Source organism: Balearica regulorum, chromosome 8 (assembly GCF_011004875.1).
Source record: "Balearica regulorum gibbericeps isolate bBalReg1 chromosome 8, bBalReg1.pri, whole genome shotgun sequence".
Lineage (NCBI taxonomy): Eukaryota > Metazoa > Chordata > Aves > Gruiformes > Gruidae > Balearica > Balearica regulorum.
The window spans coordinates 24218032-24236473 of NC_046191.1; the positions used below are offsets into that span (position 1 = coordinate 24218032).

At 39.2% G+C, this 18442-nt stretch overlaps 2 protein-coding genes across 15 annotated transcripts in view; both read left to right on the top strand.

The window, feature by feature from the left end:
• The window catches only part of DDX59 (DEAD-box helicase 59), a 31034-nt gene extending 19076 nt beyond the window's left edge, over positions 1 to 11958 (top strand). For 3 of the 11 annotated variants that reach the window (XM_075760124.1, XM_075760121.1, XM_075760122.1), the window contains 8 exons: positions 594 to 707; positions 3313 to 4142; positions 6689 to 6856; positions 7407 to 7496; positions 7888 to 8139; positions 9155 to 9307; positions 9801 to 9929; positions 11628 to 11958. In XM_075760124.1, coding sequence (XP_075616239.1) covers positions 3324 to 4142; positions 6689 to 6856; positions 7407 to 7496; positions 7888 to 8139; positions 9155 to 9307; positions 9801 to 9929; positions 11628 to 11891 — 1875 coding nt within the window. In that variant the 5' untranslated portion in view covers positions 594 to 707; positions 3313 to 3323 and the 3' untranslated portion in view covers positions 11892 to 11958. Of the gene's footprint in view, positions 1 to 593; positions 708 to 1525; positions 2240 to 3312; positions 4143 to 6688; positions 6857 to 7406; positions 7497 to 7887; positions 8140 to 9154; positions 9308 to 9800; positions 9930 to 11627 lie in introns of those variants that run through there. The other 8 variants (XM_075760125.1, XM_075760123.1, XM_075760128.1 and 5 more) reach the window with 7 other exon arrangements.
• A 1811-nt stretch (positions 11959 to 13769) lies between these two features.
• KIF14 (kinesin family member 14) overlaps positions 13770 to 18442 on the top strand; it is a 30536-nt gene continuing 25863 nt past the window's right edge. For 2 of the 4 annotated variants that reach the window (XM_075760133.1, XM_075760135.1), the window contains exons 1-3: positions 13804 to 13879; positions 15702 to 16901; positions 17282 to 17536. In XM_075760133.1, the coding sequence (XP_075616248.1) occupies positions 15790 to 16901; positions 17282 to 17536 (1367 nt within the window). In that variant the 5' untranslated portion in view covers positions 13804 to 13879; positions 15702 to 15789. Of the gene's footprint in view, positions 13880 to 15701; positions 16902 to 17281; positions 17537 to 18442 lie in introns of those variants that run through there. The other 2 variants (XM_075760134.1, XM_075760136.1) reach the window with 2 other exon arrangements.

The window sequence follows — 18442 nt, forward strand, 5'->3', positions numbered from 1 at the left end:
ATAGAGTGTGAAGCATCTTGTATCAGATTGAATACTGTTGAAATACTGGTCTTTATTGAGTAAAAGATGTTTTGAATTCCAGGAAATGACCTTGTAAAAATGGAAGTAAGAAAAGGAAATTAGCCTATGTTAGAAACTCTTCAGGAGGGAAAATGAAAAAAGGAAAGTCAGTGCAAACAAAGAGGAATGACAGAGGCTGAATCAGAGAGAGGTTGGGATTTTCACAGAGAATGAGGAATGTATGGAGTGTGGGGGAAAGGTGCCCGACAGTTTTTCATGCCTAGAATTTTCATGCCTAGAAATACCCACGTAAAATTAAAAATCCCATGCAGACCCAGACTCCTTATTTGCACTGACTTTGTCTTGCTACTGTGGTAATCTACCACAAAGAAATCCAAGATACTTTAAGATAGACCATGTTTGAAGTGTGACTGGACTCGAAGGTTAGAGAATACTGCAGCCAGCTGCTTGAAAGCCCCAGCTTTGTGCCTGTGTTTTAACCCCATTCCCACCGGCTCCTCTGACTGTTCCTCTGGGCTGCCATTAAACTGTTTCCAAAGGGGCTGCTAGTATTTATGGATTCTTTCTTTTAGCAGGAAATGATTGTGGTGGTCACCAACAAAAGTAATGAGCCAGAAAGACAATGGAACTCCCCATCAACATGGATGCTTTCAGGCTAATGGCATCAATGTTGGAGGAAGAGGGAGGTAAGATACAATCTGTTTTGTAGTATTTATCAACCCAGGTAGCTCCCAGCAAGATATCTTTCCCATACACCAAATCATTTATGGCCGTAGGGTACACTTTGACTTTGGGAATATTCTGGTCTTCCTGCTTGTGCTCAGAACCAGGACCTCCTGCAAATGGTGTGCGTGCAGTGATACCACCTCAGGGACCTGGTGTTGCAAGGGAGTACCTGGGACAAGTTGACTCACCTCCTTCTGGTAACATGAGTCCTTGGAAAGAAAGGGAGTAGCAGTGACCACCCTGTTCACTGTGGCCAAGCAGCTAAAACTATCAGCCTTCTCAGTGGACGTACATACAAGCCTTGGTACTCTTTTCCATGAACTTTGTTTGCCTAGGGCAGTTGTTGCACCTAGGCTGTCTTGCAGAGCGCTGGTTGAAGTTAAGTCTTAAAGTTTCTTCTGCCCTGCAGTGAAATGTGATAAATTGTGGTGTTCTCATGCATTGTGATGTAGTATAAGTAAGGGATGCTTATTTATTATTGAAAATAATAACTTCCTTAATTTGCAGTATATGAACAGCTCTTTCATCATGCTGTTTTAAGTGGGTCATGACATATGCTGGGCATTTATCTGGCATACCTTACGCCTTCATCATGTGTAGTAATAACTTGTTTTTCTCATGTGTGCAAATACCTGTGTTTGTAGCGTGTGGCAGCTCACCTGTAAATACATGAGGGGAACGCGGGGCGAGCCCACCCCGCAGACCTCAAGAGGGTCACCAGCCGGGCGTCCAGTCCCTAAAAACCGAAACTGAACTCAGCGGCGACATCTCCTGGCGATGCGGCTTTCGCCTCCCAAACCCAGCACGCAGGCTGGGCCGCCACGGGCCTGGCCAGCCCCCGGGAGCGGGGAGCTCGCCCGCGTCTCTTCCCGTGTAGGGCTGCGGGCAGTCGCCACCGTTTCGCCGCTCGCCCTCGGCTCAGCCCGCACGGTCGCCGGTGACTTCCCACCGTGCCGTGTCTCTCCTTCCCGTGCGGCTGAGAGCCCCCGCCTCTCGTCTCACTTCCCCTGGGCTCGCCCCGTCGCCGGCGCGCCCTCCCGCTGCTGTCCCAGCACTCCGGCAGCGGAGCGGCGGCTCGCTGTTTCCGCCGGCCGCTCGCCCGACGCTGCCTGCGTGAGGCCGCCGCCATTTTGTGAGGAGAGGCCGCGGCAGAGCCGACGGCTGGTCGGTAGCGGTACGTGAAGCGACGTCGCTGCGCCGGCGAGGAGGAGGTGGTGGGGGCCGGGCTCCGCCTCGCAGCGGTGGGGCGGGGGAGGCTGGCGGATTGAAAGGGCTCCCCGCCGTCTTGGTCTTCTGGGTGGGGTGTGTAGCTCCTGCCGGAGAGGAGGGCTGGGGCAGGCGGGGGAAGAGGATGCCGTGCTGCCCCGGAGCCCTGCGGGCAGGGGGCTTCCCAGCGGGGTCACCGCTGACGGCAGGACGGGACCCTTAAGGATGTAGTCTTTTTCGTCAGCCTGGCGCTCCGTGAGCACGGTTTGCTCCCCTCACCTGAGAGGTTACTGAGTTTGTGAAGAGGTTTGTTGTGGGGAGTTCTGATTAGGTGCGAAAAATTAAGTGGTGAGATCTGGCTGCTGATCCAACAGCACGGAGGAGCAACCTCCGTCCCAGAACATCGGGTCTGCCCGCGTTCTACCCGCGGATTTCAGTCAGCAGAGCTCATCCGACCGGTGAGCTGCCTGCTGATGCCTCATCGTTCTGAATTGCTTTGAGTTACACAGAAAAAAAAGCTGCCTGTAAATATAGAGATAGCTTTGTGTATTTTTAGAAAACTGGTATAAAAAGAAGTTGACAGAGACTTGTATAGACAGTACGATTAATTCAGAATAAAATTATATTTCGTGTACTTTGTTTACTGATTGTACCATACCAAACGATTGGTGAGAACATCTGATACTTTCACATTCAGCTACTCAAAGTTTAAGAATATAAAAGGTATGGTTATTTATGGACACTTAATTCAGCTTCCTTGTATTACAGCAGAGACTTGGCAAATTGATCATCTAGGTCTTTGCCTTTTCTTTGACACCCTGAACAGAGCTGTGCTCTAAACAGATCTCAGAGTTTACAGTTTTTTTACATTTGGGTAAACTTTGAAAAGGACAACAAAAGGAGTGGTCTTAGGTGGGTCCTGTAGTAAATTTCACATCCTTTTCAAAATTGATGATTTTATTTGGTGGTTTTTTCCATAGCTTAAAAGAATGCATGTTTTGTTTCTATATGTCATCTTAGAAACAACTAAATTCTCCAAAGATTTAAATATGACTGACTCTCAAAATGGATAAATTTCCTGACAGATAGTGAAAATGAAAGTTTTTATTCAACTGCAAATGTCTAATATGGATCTCTCTGTATTGTTCTGTGCTTCCACTGTTATTTTGAAGTACTGCTTTACATTGCATCGACATTGCTAAGACCAAGATTGTTTTTAAACGAGGCAATTTCTAGATCTTTTCAGGGATTGAAAGTTGGTTTCTAGGTTTGCAAATATATTTTTTTTTTGTGGTAACAGTAAAATGTACTTTTCTCAATGGTAGTAGTTTCTAAGAACTGTAACAATTTTCTTTCTAGTGTACTGAAGCATGTTTTTACCAAGATCTGTTAAAGTCAAGAGGACTGTTGATGACGACAAAGATTGTACAGCTAAGAAAAAGAAACTGTCTTCTGGAGAATCTTTGCTGGAAGAGACCACAGAGTTCCAAGACTGTAAGTTGGTTAGAACAGAAACTTGTGCTTCAAGATGCAATTTGAATGAAGTTGTACAAGAATGCACAGAACCCGTAGCTGGAGATCTTGGTGTTCCAAATACAACTTTGGGAAAGGACAACCAAAATAGTGATGAAGATAGCTCTTTGGAAGAACCCATAAAATCCTTCAGCAAATCCCAGCGTTGGCCAGAACCTGGAGAACCTGTATGTGTTGTGTGTGGTCGCTATGGAGAGTACATCTGCGATAAAACAGATGAAGATGTTTGTAGCTTGGAATGTAAAGCCAAACACCTTCTACAATCTCAAGAAAAGGAAAAAAAGCTAAAATCGGATCAACTCACAAAAGAAGAAAATCGAGCAGATACTCACCTATTTAACACACCTTATTTCTACAAAGATCATTCCTTTATTTTAGGTTTGCGAGATGATCAGATTGAGAACCTTAAACTGCAGCTAGGTATTGCTGTCCAGGGCCAGCAAGTTCCAAGACCTATTGTAGAGTTTGAGCACTGTGGTTTTCCTGAAACTTTAAACCATAATTTAAAAAATTCTGGCTATGAAGTCCCAACTCCCATCCAAATGCAAATGATCCCTATTGGACTGTTAGGGAGGGATATTGTGGCTAGCGCAGACACAGGCTCTGGAAAAACAGCAGCCTTCCTACTCCCTGTTATTATGAAGGTTTTGAAAGAGGTAATGAAACTTTGTGTGTTTAAAGAAAATGGTTTGCAACTTTGTGTCTTGGATTCCCAATGTAACTGAGAATGTAATTGCAATGTGTTTTATTGACATTCAATGATTTATTATACTTTTGATGCAGCATTGGGAGGTGCTGATTATTCTTAATGACTTTGAATGTTTTTTCACTTTGGTCAGGAGATAAAGCAACTCTATTAATATTATCTAGTATACAGATTCTCCTTGGTACAAAAAGTAACTAAATTCTGTAGTAAACTTCCTAAATGACTTAAGAGAAAATTCCAGGCACTCTGCAAGTAGTTGTTCCTGTATCTTAACATATTAGATGGCTGAAAGAGCTTTTTTGGCATTGGCATAATTTCCCAGAGTAGTTTCTGTTGGAATACGTTCAGCTGACTATCAGATAATTATAGGAATTTGGGGTTATAGAACTTTTGAAATCCTGTAGTTAAACAGTCTCCCCTTTGAGAGTGTGGGAAAAAGCAATTAAGAAAACTTTTGCTTTGTGAGGACATGAATGTATGATGAGAAGTAATGGCAAATAGTATTCTGGACCTTGTGTGTGGTTCAGTATTGCTTTTTCCTCCAGTGGTTTTATTCAAAAAGAGATGCATAAGAATACATTTGAAAATTCTGGACCTGATTCTGGTTGATGTTTTGGACTGTTTAGATGCCTTTATGTATATACACACAATATATACACATACACACACACACATATATATACGCACACACAGATGTTTGTGTATATATATACACATATGCATAATTTTTTTCAAATTAATAATTTAAAAATTATTTATGTAACTTTTAATCTTTAAAGCACTATGTCATTAGTTTTTAGAATGGGAGCATTTAAGAACAAGAGTCTGATCATCGTTAAAGTCTGCAGGACAGTTATGTGCTTATAATAACATGAAAAAATTGGAGCCTCAATGAGTTTCTCTACATCATCTTTCTCATTCTTCATCTTCAGGGTACTTTACAAGTTAAATGTGTTTGTCAAGAAATAATTTTATTTTGTTGTTAAAATAATTTTCATTTTTAACATGAGAGATGAGGTGTTAAGAGCACAAGGGTAATCAGGTTATGAGATACTTGACAGTTCCTGGCTTCTTCACATCTAGATAGATACCTTTTTTTGTGGTGGTAAGTTGTTCAGTTAAACACTTTGCCCAGTTGAAAACAACTCATAAAGCTGTTCTTGACACAAGTATTTAACTATGTAGTTCCCTGATGATGCAGTGGGAAAGGAACAACCTCCTACTCTTGGTCAATTGTAAATATTCCAATTGAAGACCAGAAAGAAACACATACCATCCAGAAAACTGTTAAATGAATTTCTGATTGTAGTATCAGTATATGAGAGAGCTTTGTTTATTTGCTGAAAAAGTGATCAGTGTTATTGAAATAATGCACCTTGGAGCTAGACCATTATTCTTTCTTGTATTCCCCACCCCCCATTTTACCTTATGTTCTTTTTACTTTGTTAGTATGTGTTAACTGCAGTTAGTTAACTATATTAATCTGAGAGGAATTACTACCTGTAATTTTGTATTTTCTGGGTTGCAGAAATATCAGTGAGGTGATAATTCAGTTGAAGATCCTTATATAAGGAACAACAACAACAAAAAATCAAGTCTGTACCACTTTAATGATTCATCTCTACTCTGGCTGACTAATAGTGGGTCAGAGGGGTTATTGATTTTGTTTTTAAATTTCAGAGACATATTATAGAATGGTTTGGGTTGGAAGGGACCTTAAAGATCATCTGGTCCAACTCCCCTGCTATGGGCAGGGACACCCTCCACTAGACCACGTTGCCCAAAGCCCCATCCAACCTGGCCTTGAACACTTCCAGGGATGGGGCCTCCACAGCTTCTCTGGGCAACCTGTGCCAGTGTCTCACCACCCTCACAGTGAAGAATTTATTCCTAATATCTAATATAACTCTATCCTCCTTCATCTTAAAATGAAATTCTGTTTTTGCTGTATAAAGTTCCTATCACTGCTTATCTTCTCTGGCTAGTGCTTAATGTTTTTACTTAGTGGTGTGCAAGATAGTAAAGGGAAATAGTCTGTTCCAGTAATACCAACACTTCTAAAACCCTTTTTAATGATTTCTAGATTCAGCTAGCATCCTGTGTTTTGAGTTCATGTGGAATTTATTCTGAATTTCTGTTACAGATTCAGTGCAATAACTAAAATAGAAAAAAACAATCTTTACAAATGACTGCTAGCTTTTTGGGCCTTTTTTTTTGTGTCAGGAAACTATTCCAACAGTGTACTTATACATGCATTAATTATTTGTTTTCAAAAGTTGAGTAACTGAGGGATACGCTTCCTTGGCCTGCGTTGTTAAAGGTATAATCCTGGTCTTTCAGATAGAAAGGGTATTAGCAGTCTAATGGTATGTATCCACAGTAGCTGCGCTATATACTTTATATTTTAGTATTGGGAGATTTAATCTTGAAAGCTTTTTATCTAAATAATATGTAACAAAATTCGATATTCAGCAGATTTCCTCCCCCTCTTTCTAGACAGAAACTCCATCTGCCCTTATTTTGGCACCAACAAGGGAGTTAGCAATTCAGATAGAGAGACAAGCTAAAGAACTGATGGCTGGTTTACCAAACATGAGAACAGTTCTTCTGGTAGGAGGTTTACCACTGCCACCACAGCTTCACCGTCTCAAGCAAAGTGTTAAGGTAAGGACTATAGCGTGGAAAGATCCTGTGGAGAGTTATGTTTTTGTGACATTCACAGAAAAGAAAAATGTTACTGTTGACATACATGGACACAAAAAGACGTGCTTTCCTAAGTCTAAACTACTAAAATAATTGTTAGCTCTTGAAAATTTTACAGTAATATTTCTTTTTTAACATTTTGATTTTTGATTAAATATATAATAGCTTTTTTTGTTTTTGAAAACGTGTCGTGTAATATTGCTGCTTTCAAAGACTGAAATATGCCATTTTATTAGACAAGGAGTTGTAATTTACAGCAAAAATAGTTCATTTTTAATGCAGATTACATTGCTTATATTTAGACACTTCCATTAGAGTTCTAAAAGGTCCATTTCCTTTTGAGGCTTCATAATTTATGAAGTTATCTGTAAAAGTTTTAAGATTTTCTTGACCGTTAAGTAATTTCACTGATGAGTGCCCTTCTCGGCTATGTGCTTTACAGTTTTTCTAGGATAGTCATCTGTCTTTCAAGGAATTTCTAACTCCTGTTGTTTTCCCTGCCTTTTGTTAGGTTATAATAGCAACACCTGGAAGACTTCTTGAGATTTTAAAGCAAAGTTCTGTTCAACTGCATGGCGTAAAAATTGTAGTGGTGGATGAAGTAAGTTTTTAGTTACTGGGGCTGTATTGCCTATACAGAGGTCCTTGACGAGCCAGTGTGGGTGTCTAGTTGAACTGATTAAACATACAGAGTGTTCATTATAAAGATAAAATTTATTTCTTGAGAGAAAAATTAATTTTTTAACACCATTTGAAATGTGTTTGAACAATGCATGTTCTTTTGGCTATAGAAGACTTCGATACCTGTCAGGATAATGCTGCTAGACCAGTGTGAACCATTTGGTTTTAATTTTCTCAGTTAGCTTTTCTTCTGACTGAAAATACTCCTGAATTTGGATTATTACATACATATTATGGTTCTTCTGTTGATTCAAGTTCAGGATTCTGCTGCTATGAAAAAATCTGATACAAATCTAATACTTTTCACTTAGGTGGATACCATGTTAAAAATGGGTTTCCAGCAGCAAGTGTTGGACATTTTGGAAGACATCTCTCATGATCATCAAACCATACTGGTGTCAGCCACGATTCCAGTAGGCATTGAACACTTAGCAAATCAGCTTCTGCACAATTTTGTAAGAATAACAATTGGAGAAAAGAATCTGCCATGTTCCAATGTTCGCCAAATTATTTTGTGGGTAGAAGAACCATCTAAAAAGAAAAAGCTGTTTGAGATACTAAATGTGAGTGTAGTATTTTTCTCATAAGAACAACTTACACAATTCTTCATGTCTTTACACATCTCTGTCAAGTTCTCATCTTTAATTCTAATCTGTATGTAGTGAAGAGGTGGAGTGAGGTTAAGCATACAACTGCACTAACTAGTTCAGTAGTTCTGCAATGTAGGAGCTTTAATGGCAATTTCAGGGATTATTCCACCCCCATCACTCACAGCTCCTTCTGTGCAGCAGCAAACTAGATTGGGATCTAGCAGCAAACTTGCTGGGATCTAAGTTAAAAATTACAATCTTGATAATTTTTTTTGTGATTCGCAGTATGGCATCCCAAAGGTTTGTACTGATTATCTGTGAGTGGTACAGGAACAAGACTTTCTTAAACTGTCATAGCTGCTTTACAGCGTGGGAGTGGTTTGTCATTTGAAAAGTCATTGAAGAAACCAGTGAGAAAGTTAATTTAGTTCTTTCTTGAATTTTCTTTATATGAATAATAATATATGTCTTTTATGAGTACTTGGGGGGGGGGGGGGGAATTTTGGAGTCTTGTCTGAGGTTATCCAAAAAGTAAATAGGAACCTAACTGAACCTCAGAACTTAAAGAAATTCAGAATTATTATGTAACATTTAAAGAAACATAAAAGAAAGCTTCTGACTTCTAAAAAAAAGCATGTATTGATATCATAGAATCATAGAATGGTTTGGGTCGGAAGGGACCTCAAGGATCATCTAGTTCCAATCCCCCTGCCATGGGTAGGGACACTTTCCACTAGACGAGGTTGCCCAGTGAAAGATAAAAACTCGGGTTCTCAGTCCACAAATCATTATATGTTTATCACGTACAGATTAGTATCATTTCATGGCTGGTATCTTGTTCTTTCTTATCTAGAGTGTAAGAACATTTATTCATCTGCAAATGTTTTTAATATTAGAGATAATGAGCAGAAGAAACTGAATCCAAGTTGCTGATGATGAGCAGCAAACTGTTGTAATACCTTCTTACATAAACTGTTTAATTTTACAGGATAAGAAGCTCTTCAAACCTCCAGTGTTGGTGTTTGTGGACTGTAAGCTAGGAGCAGATCTGTTGAGTGATGCTGTTCATAAGATTACAGGATTGCAATGTACAGCTATGCATTCTGAAAAGTCTCAGGTGGAAAGAACAGACATATTACAGGTTTGTGCCTCTGAAAGTTACGGGGGTTTTGATGGATTTAAAATGGACAATTTTTTTGAAGGTGGCTTAATTTGGATGAATTAAGTCATAATTTACTGCTTTTCTGCAGTAAAACCTGGGAGTATTGCTGAGGGAGAGGAGAGACAGATGGGACCAAACAAAACTGTGGATAATACTGCCATTGTAAATGCAGATAACCTAGGAAATAGTCTCCAGTATTTATTTGCCTTGAAATGGGAATTTAAATATGCATTTAACATTAATTTATGATTTTTTTTATTAAAATGGTGATTTTGATCTCTCTTTAATTAACTCTGTGAATTATACTGCTATTTAAGTCAAGAATACGGAGGGGCCATTCTCTCATCTGCAATGTAATAATCCCACTGGGTGTGTTCTTAAACTGTATAACTAAATCTAGCCAATGCTTGAAGATGTTCAAAATATAAATAAGGAAAAAAGAATTAACTTTTGCTTATTCCTCCCTTGCCAGGGATTACTTCAAGAGAAGTATGAAGTTATAGTAAGTACTGGAGTCCTTGGACGCGGGCTTGACCTTGTCAATGTCAAACTGGTAGTAAATTTTGATATGCCTTCAAGTATGGATGAATATGTACATCAGGTAAATAAATTGCTAAAGCATTATTTGAAAAGTATACTGAAATATGACATCCACCTATGGAAATTTAAATTTAAATGTAAACATAAAATTATTTTCCTCTTCAGAATATCATTTTTATATAAAAGAAAGGTGCTGAGTATCTGTTCCGTAAGTCTCTTAGGTAAATTACTAAAATCTAGAACACTGTTCTTGTATCTCCTATATAAGTTACTAAAATCTGGAAGAGTGTTCTTACATCAATTATGTTTGCAGTATTATTCTGCTGTTTTGTAGTCTGTTGTATCATTTTGTGTCTCTAGAAAGCAAAGTTTACCATGTTTTTACTATCTGTGTGAAGGAAGGCCAAATACCCCTCTTTCTGCTGCAGCTCATCTGTAGTGTGGGATATGCACGTAATAAATCAGGAGACCAGTTGCGAACATTCTTTTCCTTCTCTCTTCCTACTCCAGTATCTTCCCTGATTTTTTTTTTCTGAGGATTTCTTGCTTTGAAAAAGACGGTGTGTGGCTTGTATGCGTGTGTGTATTTATGTATATGTGCACACACCCCAACCCCAGTTTGGCTAGCAGATCAAGAGAACTAATAATTACTCTCTTTATGGTACTTATGAAGCCACAGTACTCTACTACTGTGTCCAGTTTTGAGACCATCACTATAAGAAAAGCCAACAAACTGGAAAGTCCAGACAAAGTCACACATGACTGACACACATGACACATGAAGAGAGGCAGAGGGTAACTGGGCTTGTTTGGGCTGGAGTAGAGATGTAATTGCTGTCTTCTGTTTGATAATGGGCGGTTACAGAGGAGATAGAGCCAGACTCTTGGAGATGCACAGTGAAAGGATGACAGCCAACAGTCGCAACTTGCTGCAAGGGGAATTCTGGCCTGATTAACAGGGAAAAATGTTTTTCGCAGTGAGAGTTGACAGGCAGTGGAACAGGCTGCCCAGAGAGGTGGTGGGACCTTTGTGCGTGGAGACACTCGGAACTCTGTGGGACAAGGCCCTGAGAAAACTGATCTAACTTTGAAGTCAGCCCTGTTCTGAATCAGTGGGAAGGATGTCTGGAAGTATCCAGTCTCATGAACTCCTAAAGTATTCTGTGTTACTAACTGCAGTACACCTCTCTGGGTTTTAATTATCTTTCTGCTAAAGTTTCAAGCAAGTACTAAATAAATAAAAATGCTCTTTCCTGGCATCAGAACTATAGCAATATTAACATAGTGCCTCTTCCTAAATAGACAGTCTTTTTAGGTGGTTCTCTAATTTGTTCAAGCACTTTGGGTAATACTGAAAAATAGTTTTAAGTTACTAGAACATTGAAAGTAAAGGGCTTTTTTTATGGACATGCTTATACATATCGTGCTTGATACAAGATATATGTATGTGGCATTGCTATAAACAACATTTTTTAAAAACATTTTGTTTGGACCCATAGACTATATCATGTATCTCAGCTTTAATATTGGACTTTTGGTATGTCCCATAAACCAGTGGTAATTTCAGATGTGTTTAAGCTAAAGCTTCAGATCTGTGCTCAGGAAGTTTATTAAAAGGTTGTGCTTAGAGGATGAGATAAAGAGATTTGGTTTTGTCACTTAGGTTAGTTGCTGGTTTATAACAGAAAATAAACTTTAAGGATATATGAAGGACTTCCATTTAATATTGATAACTTAAAATGAGTTTTTGCTTTTTCAGGTTGGAAGAGCGGGGAGGTTGGGTCACAGTGGAACTGCAATTACTTTCATCAATAACAACAGCAAGAAGCTCTTTTGGGATGTTGTGAAGAGAGTAAAACCAACAGGCACCATTCTTCCCCCACAGCTGCTTAATTCCCCGTATCTTCATGACCAAAAGAGAAGGGAACAACAGAGACTTAAACAATTACAGAATAGTCTTGTAACAGGAGATAATATTATGGACATTATTAGAAAACATGACAAAAATAGTTCTCAGAGGTAATAAAGATATATTTATAGTTATCTGATGGAATTATAATGAAAGTGATTAAAAATAAACATGAAATTATGATGCCTTGTATCTTGCCTTTTTTAGAAGTTTATATATTCTGTTTTTTAAGGAGTCTCATTTTTATCTCATCTTCATTTTGAAATACAGACTATTGTGGGTTTGAGTTACAGTAGTACCTAGTAAAAATAGTCTGTGACCCTTTTTCAAAACCAGTAGTCTTTGGTCTTGCTTGCAACAAACTATTTTGTTTCAATATTTCTGAATAATTTTTTCAGCCTTGTTGGGAAACACACTCTTCTGGTAATTTTTATGTCATTGTATTGAGGTAAGATCTTTGCTAAGGACATCCTCTTCCTCCCCCCCCAAAAAAAAAAAAATAAAAATTGGGGTCTGGTGTCTGAAAACAAGGCTCCATCTCTTCCTGTTAGTTTATATAAAAGCTTCCCCTGGGATTGAATCCTCAGTATGTTCTCTGGGGGTTTCTTGTGAACATACATGCAAGTTTTGTTTGTAAACAGTACTGAAAGTTTAGTTTCTCCTTCATTGCCTGTGGACTGGCTAAAAGTCCTGCTCAAGCGCTTTGCGATAGCAGAAATACTCAGTTATTGGTATAACTTCATTGTAGACAATAGGATAAACCACATAGGTTAAAGAAGAAATCTGTGTTCTTATTTCATGTAACATGGTAGTTAATGTCTAACTGATCATATTTACTTATTTACTGCTCATTTAAGCACAGCAGATGCTGTTTCTTTTTTTTTCAGGAAACAAGACCAAAACTGTATTAAGATAGTGTTGTATGACTTACCATCCAAAGTTCCTTTTTTTTTTTTTTTTTTTTCCTTTTAGGCTGAGGCTTGAGATACTTGTTTCATCAGACCTTTCAAGCTGCTGCATCATCCATTTTTGGCAGACTGAGATGTCCCAGGTAGTTAGATGTTAGCCTTATGTATTCTATGTCCACTCTTTGGCCAAAGGACAGCATTACAAGAGACTGACTTTGTTTGGTAGCTAACTCATTTTAAAAAGTTCAGTAGCTGAATATTTTTCCCCCCAACTAGAAACAGAGAGTAGGTCTTAACCTGCTGCAAGACAGATGGCATAAGCATGGTGCTGGTGCCAGGCATTCTTTAACAAGAACAGATTTATATAGTTCTCAATGACAAACCTCTATTATTTCTGATAATCTGAAATATTTCAGATTATTTCTTTTATTTGCACTGTTGTTAGTACTTTAATAATCTCACATAGGGGAAAAACTAGTTTTTAACACCTCCCCGTGCTTTTGTCTTTTGTCACCCTCTGCTGGATTTTTTTTCTTTAAACTTTTTCATATGAACTCGATTGTACAGTATTTATAAATGCCAAATCTTTTTCAAAAGATATATATCCTTTGGCAAGAGACCAATTTTTATTTCTTGTGGAGATTTCATGAAGTGGTACTTGATAATCTTTCTCATCCTGCAATCCTCAAACTCTTCAATAGTCCCCTTTTTTCTGAGGGTGGGGAGCTAAGCGCTGTGTTCTGGCTCCAACGCGGCGCCGGACGCTGCTGAGTGGCTCCGTTAACGGGCCGGCGGGTAGAGCCGGGCTGTGCCTGGCGTTTGAGGGGTCACCGGCTGCGTCGGGCTTCCGCCCATCGGCCGCAGGTTGTCGGCACCGGGACCTCCCTGGAGGGAAGGAAACGCTTCCGATTGGAAAGCCGCAGCTGCCCCTGGCAAGGAGTGGCGGCTCTGAGCCGGCAGCACTCCCGGCCCGCCGTCCCCTTCCTTCCGTCCCGCGGCCGTACGAGCGGGCCCGGAACCTCCGGGACGCTTCGGGGTCGAGAGCGACGCCCGGCGGCGGCGCGCTCGGGGCCGCCCCTTCTGACGCAAGTCCTCGCGAGAGCCAATCCCTGCGGGCCCGGCGCATTCAAACGGGGCAGGGAGAGGGCGCGAGGCGCGTCTGGAGCGGAGCGGGTGAGGAGGGGCCGTTGTGAGGTGAGGGACGGGGCTCCCTCCCGCGGTCCGGGGGTGGGTTTCCTGGGGGCGTCCCCCGGGCCTGCGGCTGGCCGCGGCACGGGTGGGCCATTGTTTCGGGAGCCGCAGAGCTGGGTCGGCAGCAGGGGGTGGCGGGCTCCCCTTCAGGCTCGGTTGGTCAGCCGCTGCTTCTTCTTCGCCTTCTGCCCGTGGCCGCGCCCGGCGACCCGGCGGGGCTGAGGGGCACCTTCGGCGGGGTGGTCGTAAAACATCTGTGGCTGCGTCGAGAGTCTTACGGGGGCTCGCCTGAGGAGGGTAGGTTTGCTGAAGGATAGAAAAGCTATCGATTTCTCCTACGCTTTCAGCCAGCTTTGAACACTTGCGTTTCATCTCTAATTAGTATTTGTAATCAATTGAAAATGAGGAACGAGTACTTTTACCAAGTCTTGAACCTTATTTTAGAATGAAGGAGCATTTAACGAGAAGATTAAGCTTTTTTATAGAAAAGCTTAGTGAATATTTGCAAGGCACAGCTATAACAACAGGAGGGGAGAACTTCTGTTGTTATGCTAGTTAATTTAAAGCTGAATGGAAAAGATGGACTTTCCAGAAAACACTAAAGCAATCCATGGCTTACAGCCATGTTTCTTTATTTACTGACTGCTAGACAGAACCACAAAATGTGTATTTTACAACTCGTGTAGCATAAGAAGATTCCTGTATCAAACTGGATTGAGCAATAAACACACTCTAGTTTGAAATTCCTGAAACTTTCCTCACAACTTTTGAGCTATGAAAACTTTGTGCAGTCATGATACATGTAGAAGTGGATGTAGTTGCATAAATTCTGAGAGTAGTCCAAAAGCTCTAACTTAAAAGTGTAGCATCAAAAGAAACTTCTATTGGAGCAATGGTTAAATGGTTGTTTCTCTCATCTTACTTGCCTTTTTCTTCCCCTGACCGTGTGCTGCTTTTGTTAATGATATATGCAATTTTTGAAGGCTCTAAGGCAAGTGGTGTCTTGTTGACTTTTAATAGCAAATTAATTGCAGCTGGCATATTCGTAGTAGTGATGTCAAACCTGCAACTGCCTGGTAACTATGATGCACATGCAAAAGTGAAAGCATAGTTTTCTATCCAGATTGGATATATACAGCTTTTTAAATATTTACATGTAGAAAGGATGTGGAACACGTTTAACAGTTTTTCTTCTGTCCCCTAGGCTAGGTTTTGCAATGCATGTATGTACTAAATTAACTAACTAAAATAATGTCCAAATGTATTGTAATTCTCATCTTTATTAACTGATTTATTCTGATAGTGTGTTTTATATTATATATCAGAATCCTAAAAAAAAAATCTGTTATGTTCACGGATTTCCTATTCAATGATAATAATTTGTTGTTCTATTAGAGTCTGTTAGTTGTGAAACACCAAGAGCATAAATAGTTGTGAGTCAATGGAGAGGCGTGATCTTGAATTCCCTTTCTGTGGGGATGATGGTAGATCACTCGGAAGAAACGTCCATGGTGATTTTTGTTGCTAAATAGTTAGCTCGTTCTTTGTACCAACTCATGCTTCTTTGTGATGTTTGGTTTACACTCTGAAACAAATCATAAAATTCAATAAATGGAATCAAATAGCCTACTATTGGCAGAAGCTGTCATTCAAATATAGAAGAATTACTTTTTTAAGTGCTTGAGGTGAAACAGGATACTAATTGTTCTTAATGTTTGGGGACATATATTTACTGTAGTAAATATATGTGAAGACCTCCCCATGCACCAAAACATAACTCGCACTGAACACCATCATCATAAAAGTTTTTCCTTTTTCTCCCCAGATTCCATAAGAAGAAGCAACTAGAAATAATCTTTTAGTAAAGGTGGTGTACTTATTAAAACCCTGATGTTAATTTGCTGGAAGACAAAATGCCTATTTACACAGTTCCTGCAAGAAGTTCCTCTGAGGCACGAGGTACTACCACTTTGCAGAAGACTTCTTCACAGAATACCTTTACCAGCAGCAAAGCGTTTAGGCAGCAGCTGAAATCACAAGTGTCAGAGGAGGAAAAGGATAGTCTACTTTCATGTTCTCAGAGTAAGACTGAGGAAGTAAATAGGACCTATGTGATTTCAGCCTGTAAAAAAGTGAGTGACGCATCAACTACATTTAAACCTGAAGTCAAATTAACACTCCAGAGGAGAACTGGAGCAAGCAAAAAATCAGCGTCCAGTAGTGAACAATTGCATACAAACACAATGCAGGGCATGGAAAATACACAAATGGAGAAAAAACTTACTCTGCAGAGGCGTGTGAGGACTGGCTCCATAGAGAAAAGTAAAATTAGTCAGAATACTGTGCCTGGAACAGAAAATAAATCTGCTGCCCAAAGAAATTGTAAGATTGCACTTCCACCAAATATTAATAATAACGGTACCCATGATGTAAAATCAAGCTTTAAATTAGCTGAGGGTCAGTCAAGTATGAAGTTGCAGTGTAACCCAAACAGCAAGGATTCCTTTGGCTTTGTTGATGGTCTGTGTGAAAATGATAGCTGCATATATTTAAAATATAGGACATGCGCTGCTGACATAAAATTGCAGAATGAAGTTCCTAAATCAGAACAATTAGTTACCTCAAAATATATTAATCGGATATCAGGGGAACAACTGAATGAAAAAGGTGATATAAATAAGCTAACTGAAAAGCAAAGATTGCAACACTTTTATAATAAATACAACAGTGTGGAAAGACCAAGGACGCCAACAAAAGGTTCAACAGAAGGGTTTAAGCTTACACCAAAGAACACCACTTCTCAGGATCAACCATCTCTGTCTGCTTCAAATAAACGAACACCTTGTCTTCAAATTCTAGCCAAAAAGAAAACTAGTGTCTCCAGCTCTCTTTCTGCGAGTAGAAGTTCAAAACCAAAAGAGAACACAGAAACTCTAGCTGAGAGCAAGACCACTGAGAAAGATTTTTTCAAAGTGGAAAACAGCAAAGTGATTGTAGCTGTGCGTGTACGGCCTTTCAGTAACAGGTTTGTATCCTGGACTTAATTCTGATGCTAATAGTAGCTTTTATAGGGTATGTTGATTCCTGCTTTGTATTTTTTGAATTGTTTAATCATTGACCCAATAAGGTTATAATACATACTTAGAAATCAGCTGATGTTTCACGTTATATCAAGAAAAAGATTTTCTTAAGAGGTTGAATTCACTTTATAAATGTTTGGGACAATTTTTTGCGTATGCATGAGATGAATGATTTTGAGCTTGAATACTTTGTATGTTTATCAAATGTTTTATTTAACAACGATTACTAAACTTCTTATTTTCCATAAGGCAGTTGATTGAAATCACTAACTTAAAGCATGTAGTTTATGCTTTTTAATTTTTTTTTTTCCCTTCTTCCATTCAGAGAGAAAAATGAAAACTCACTCCCTGTAGTCTCCATGAGTGGTTCAGAGACAGCTGTACAAAATCCAGCCACAAACCAAGTTTACAGCTTCAGTTATGACTTCTCTTTCTGGTCTTTTGACAAGTGTCATCCTAATTTTGCAAGCCAAGCAATTATTTATAAAACTTTGGCAGTGCCACTCCTAGAAAGAGCTTTTGAGGGCTATAACACTTGTCTTTTTGCTTATGGGCAGACTGGTTCTGGAAAATCATACACGTAAGTTCCTAACAATAATTGTTAAAATTCTGTAGGAGCCACTTGTTATGCAATGTAAAGTCATGAAAAGAGATTGTATGGAATAGATGTCATAGTTATTGAATTGTGTTAAAATGTTTTTGTATATTTCAAACCAAACAAAAATAATTCAAACAATATTTATAGTACATGAGAGTGTTAGCTGCGGAGTATTCTTATGTGTCTGGCGCTGACCTCTTTCTACATCTAGTGAAGAAAATAAAAGCTCTTTCCAGAGATTTTAGTGAAGAAAAACCTTTATTAATGTGGAGAGCTTCTCAGGCTTTCGTAGTGCTATGGTTCACCACTGTTTGTTATTTTGTACGTGAAGTGACATGTTCTAAAGTATATTATGGTTTTTGGCCAAGACCTTTGAGAGACCTTTCTAAGTATGGTCCTGATTGTTTCAGAACTTTAAATAAATAAATAAATATGTTTGTGACATTGCTTATTTGAAATCTAATCTTTACCCAAAATAATTCCAGACAAATAACGTTTTGAGGGTTTATAGCCAATTTTATATACCTAATGTAAGTTTTTCAATAGAATGCCTAGTGAACTGTTTTGTTTCCAACCATGTATCTTTTAAAATCAGTTCTCAGCTTTACAATTCCCATGCAGTTCTATAGACTTAAATATGTAGTTGAGGATCAGAAACATTTGTATTCAATATATCACAATTTTATGTTTTGTATTGAATTTATCATAGATACAGAACTTATACAGTGGTAAGATTTTCTTTTTAAGTGGGAACTCTACTTTTACTTGTAATGTTTATTTACCTTGCCCTAAAAGAAAGATATGCTCAATATTGCAGTTGTTATCCTATTTGTAGGTTTGTTGTATTCTTTTTAAAATTTATTTTCCTCTTGCCTTCACCCCTTTCTA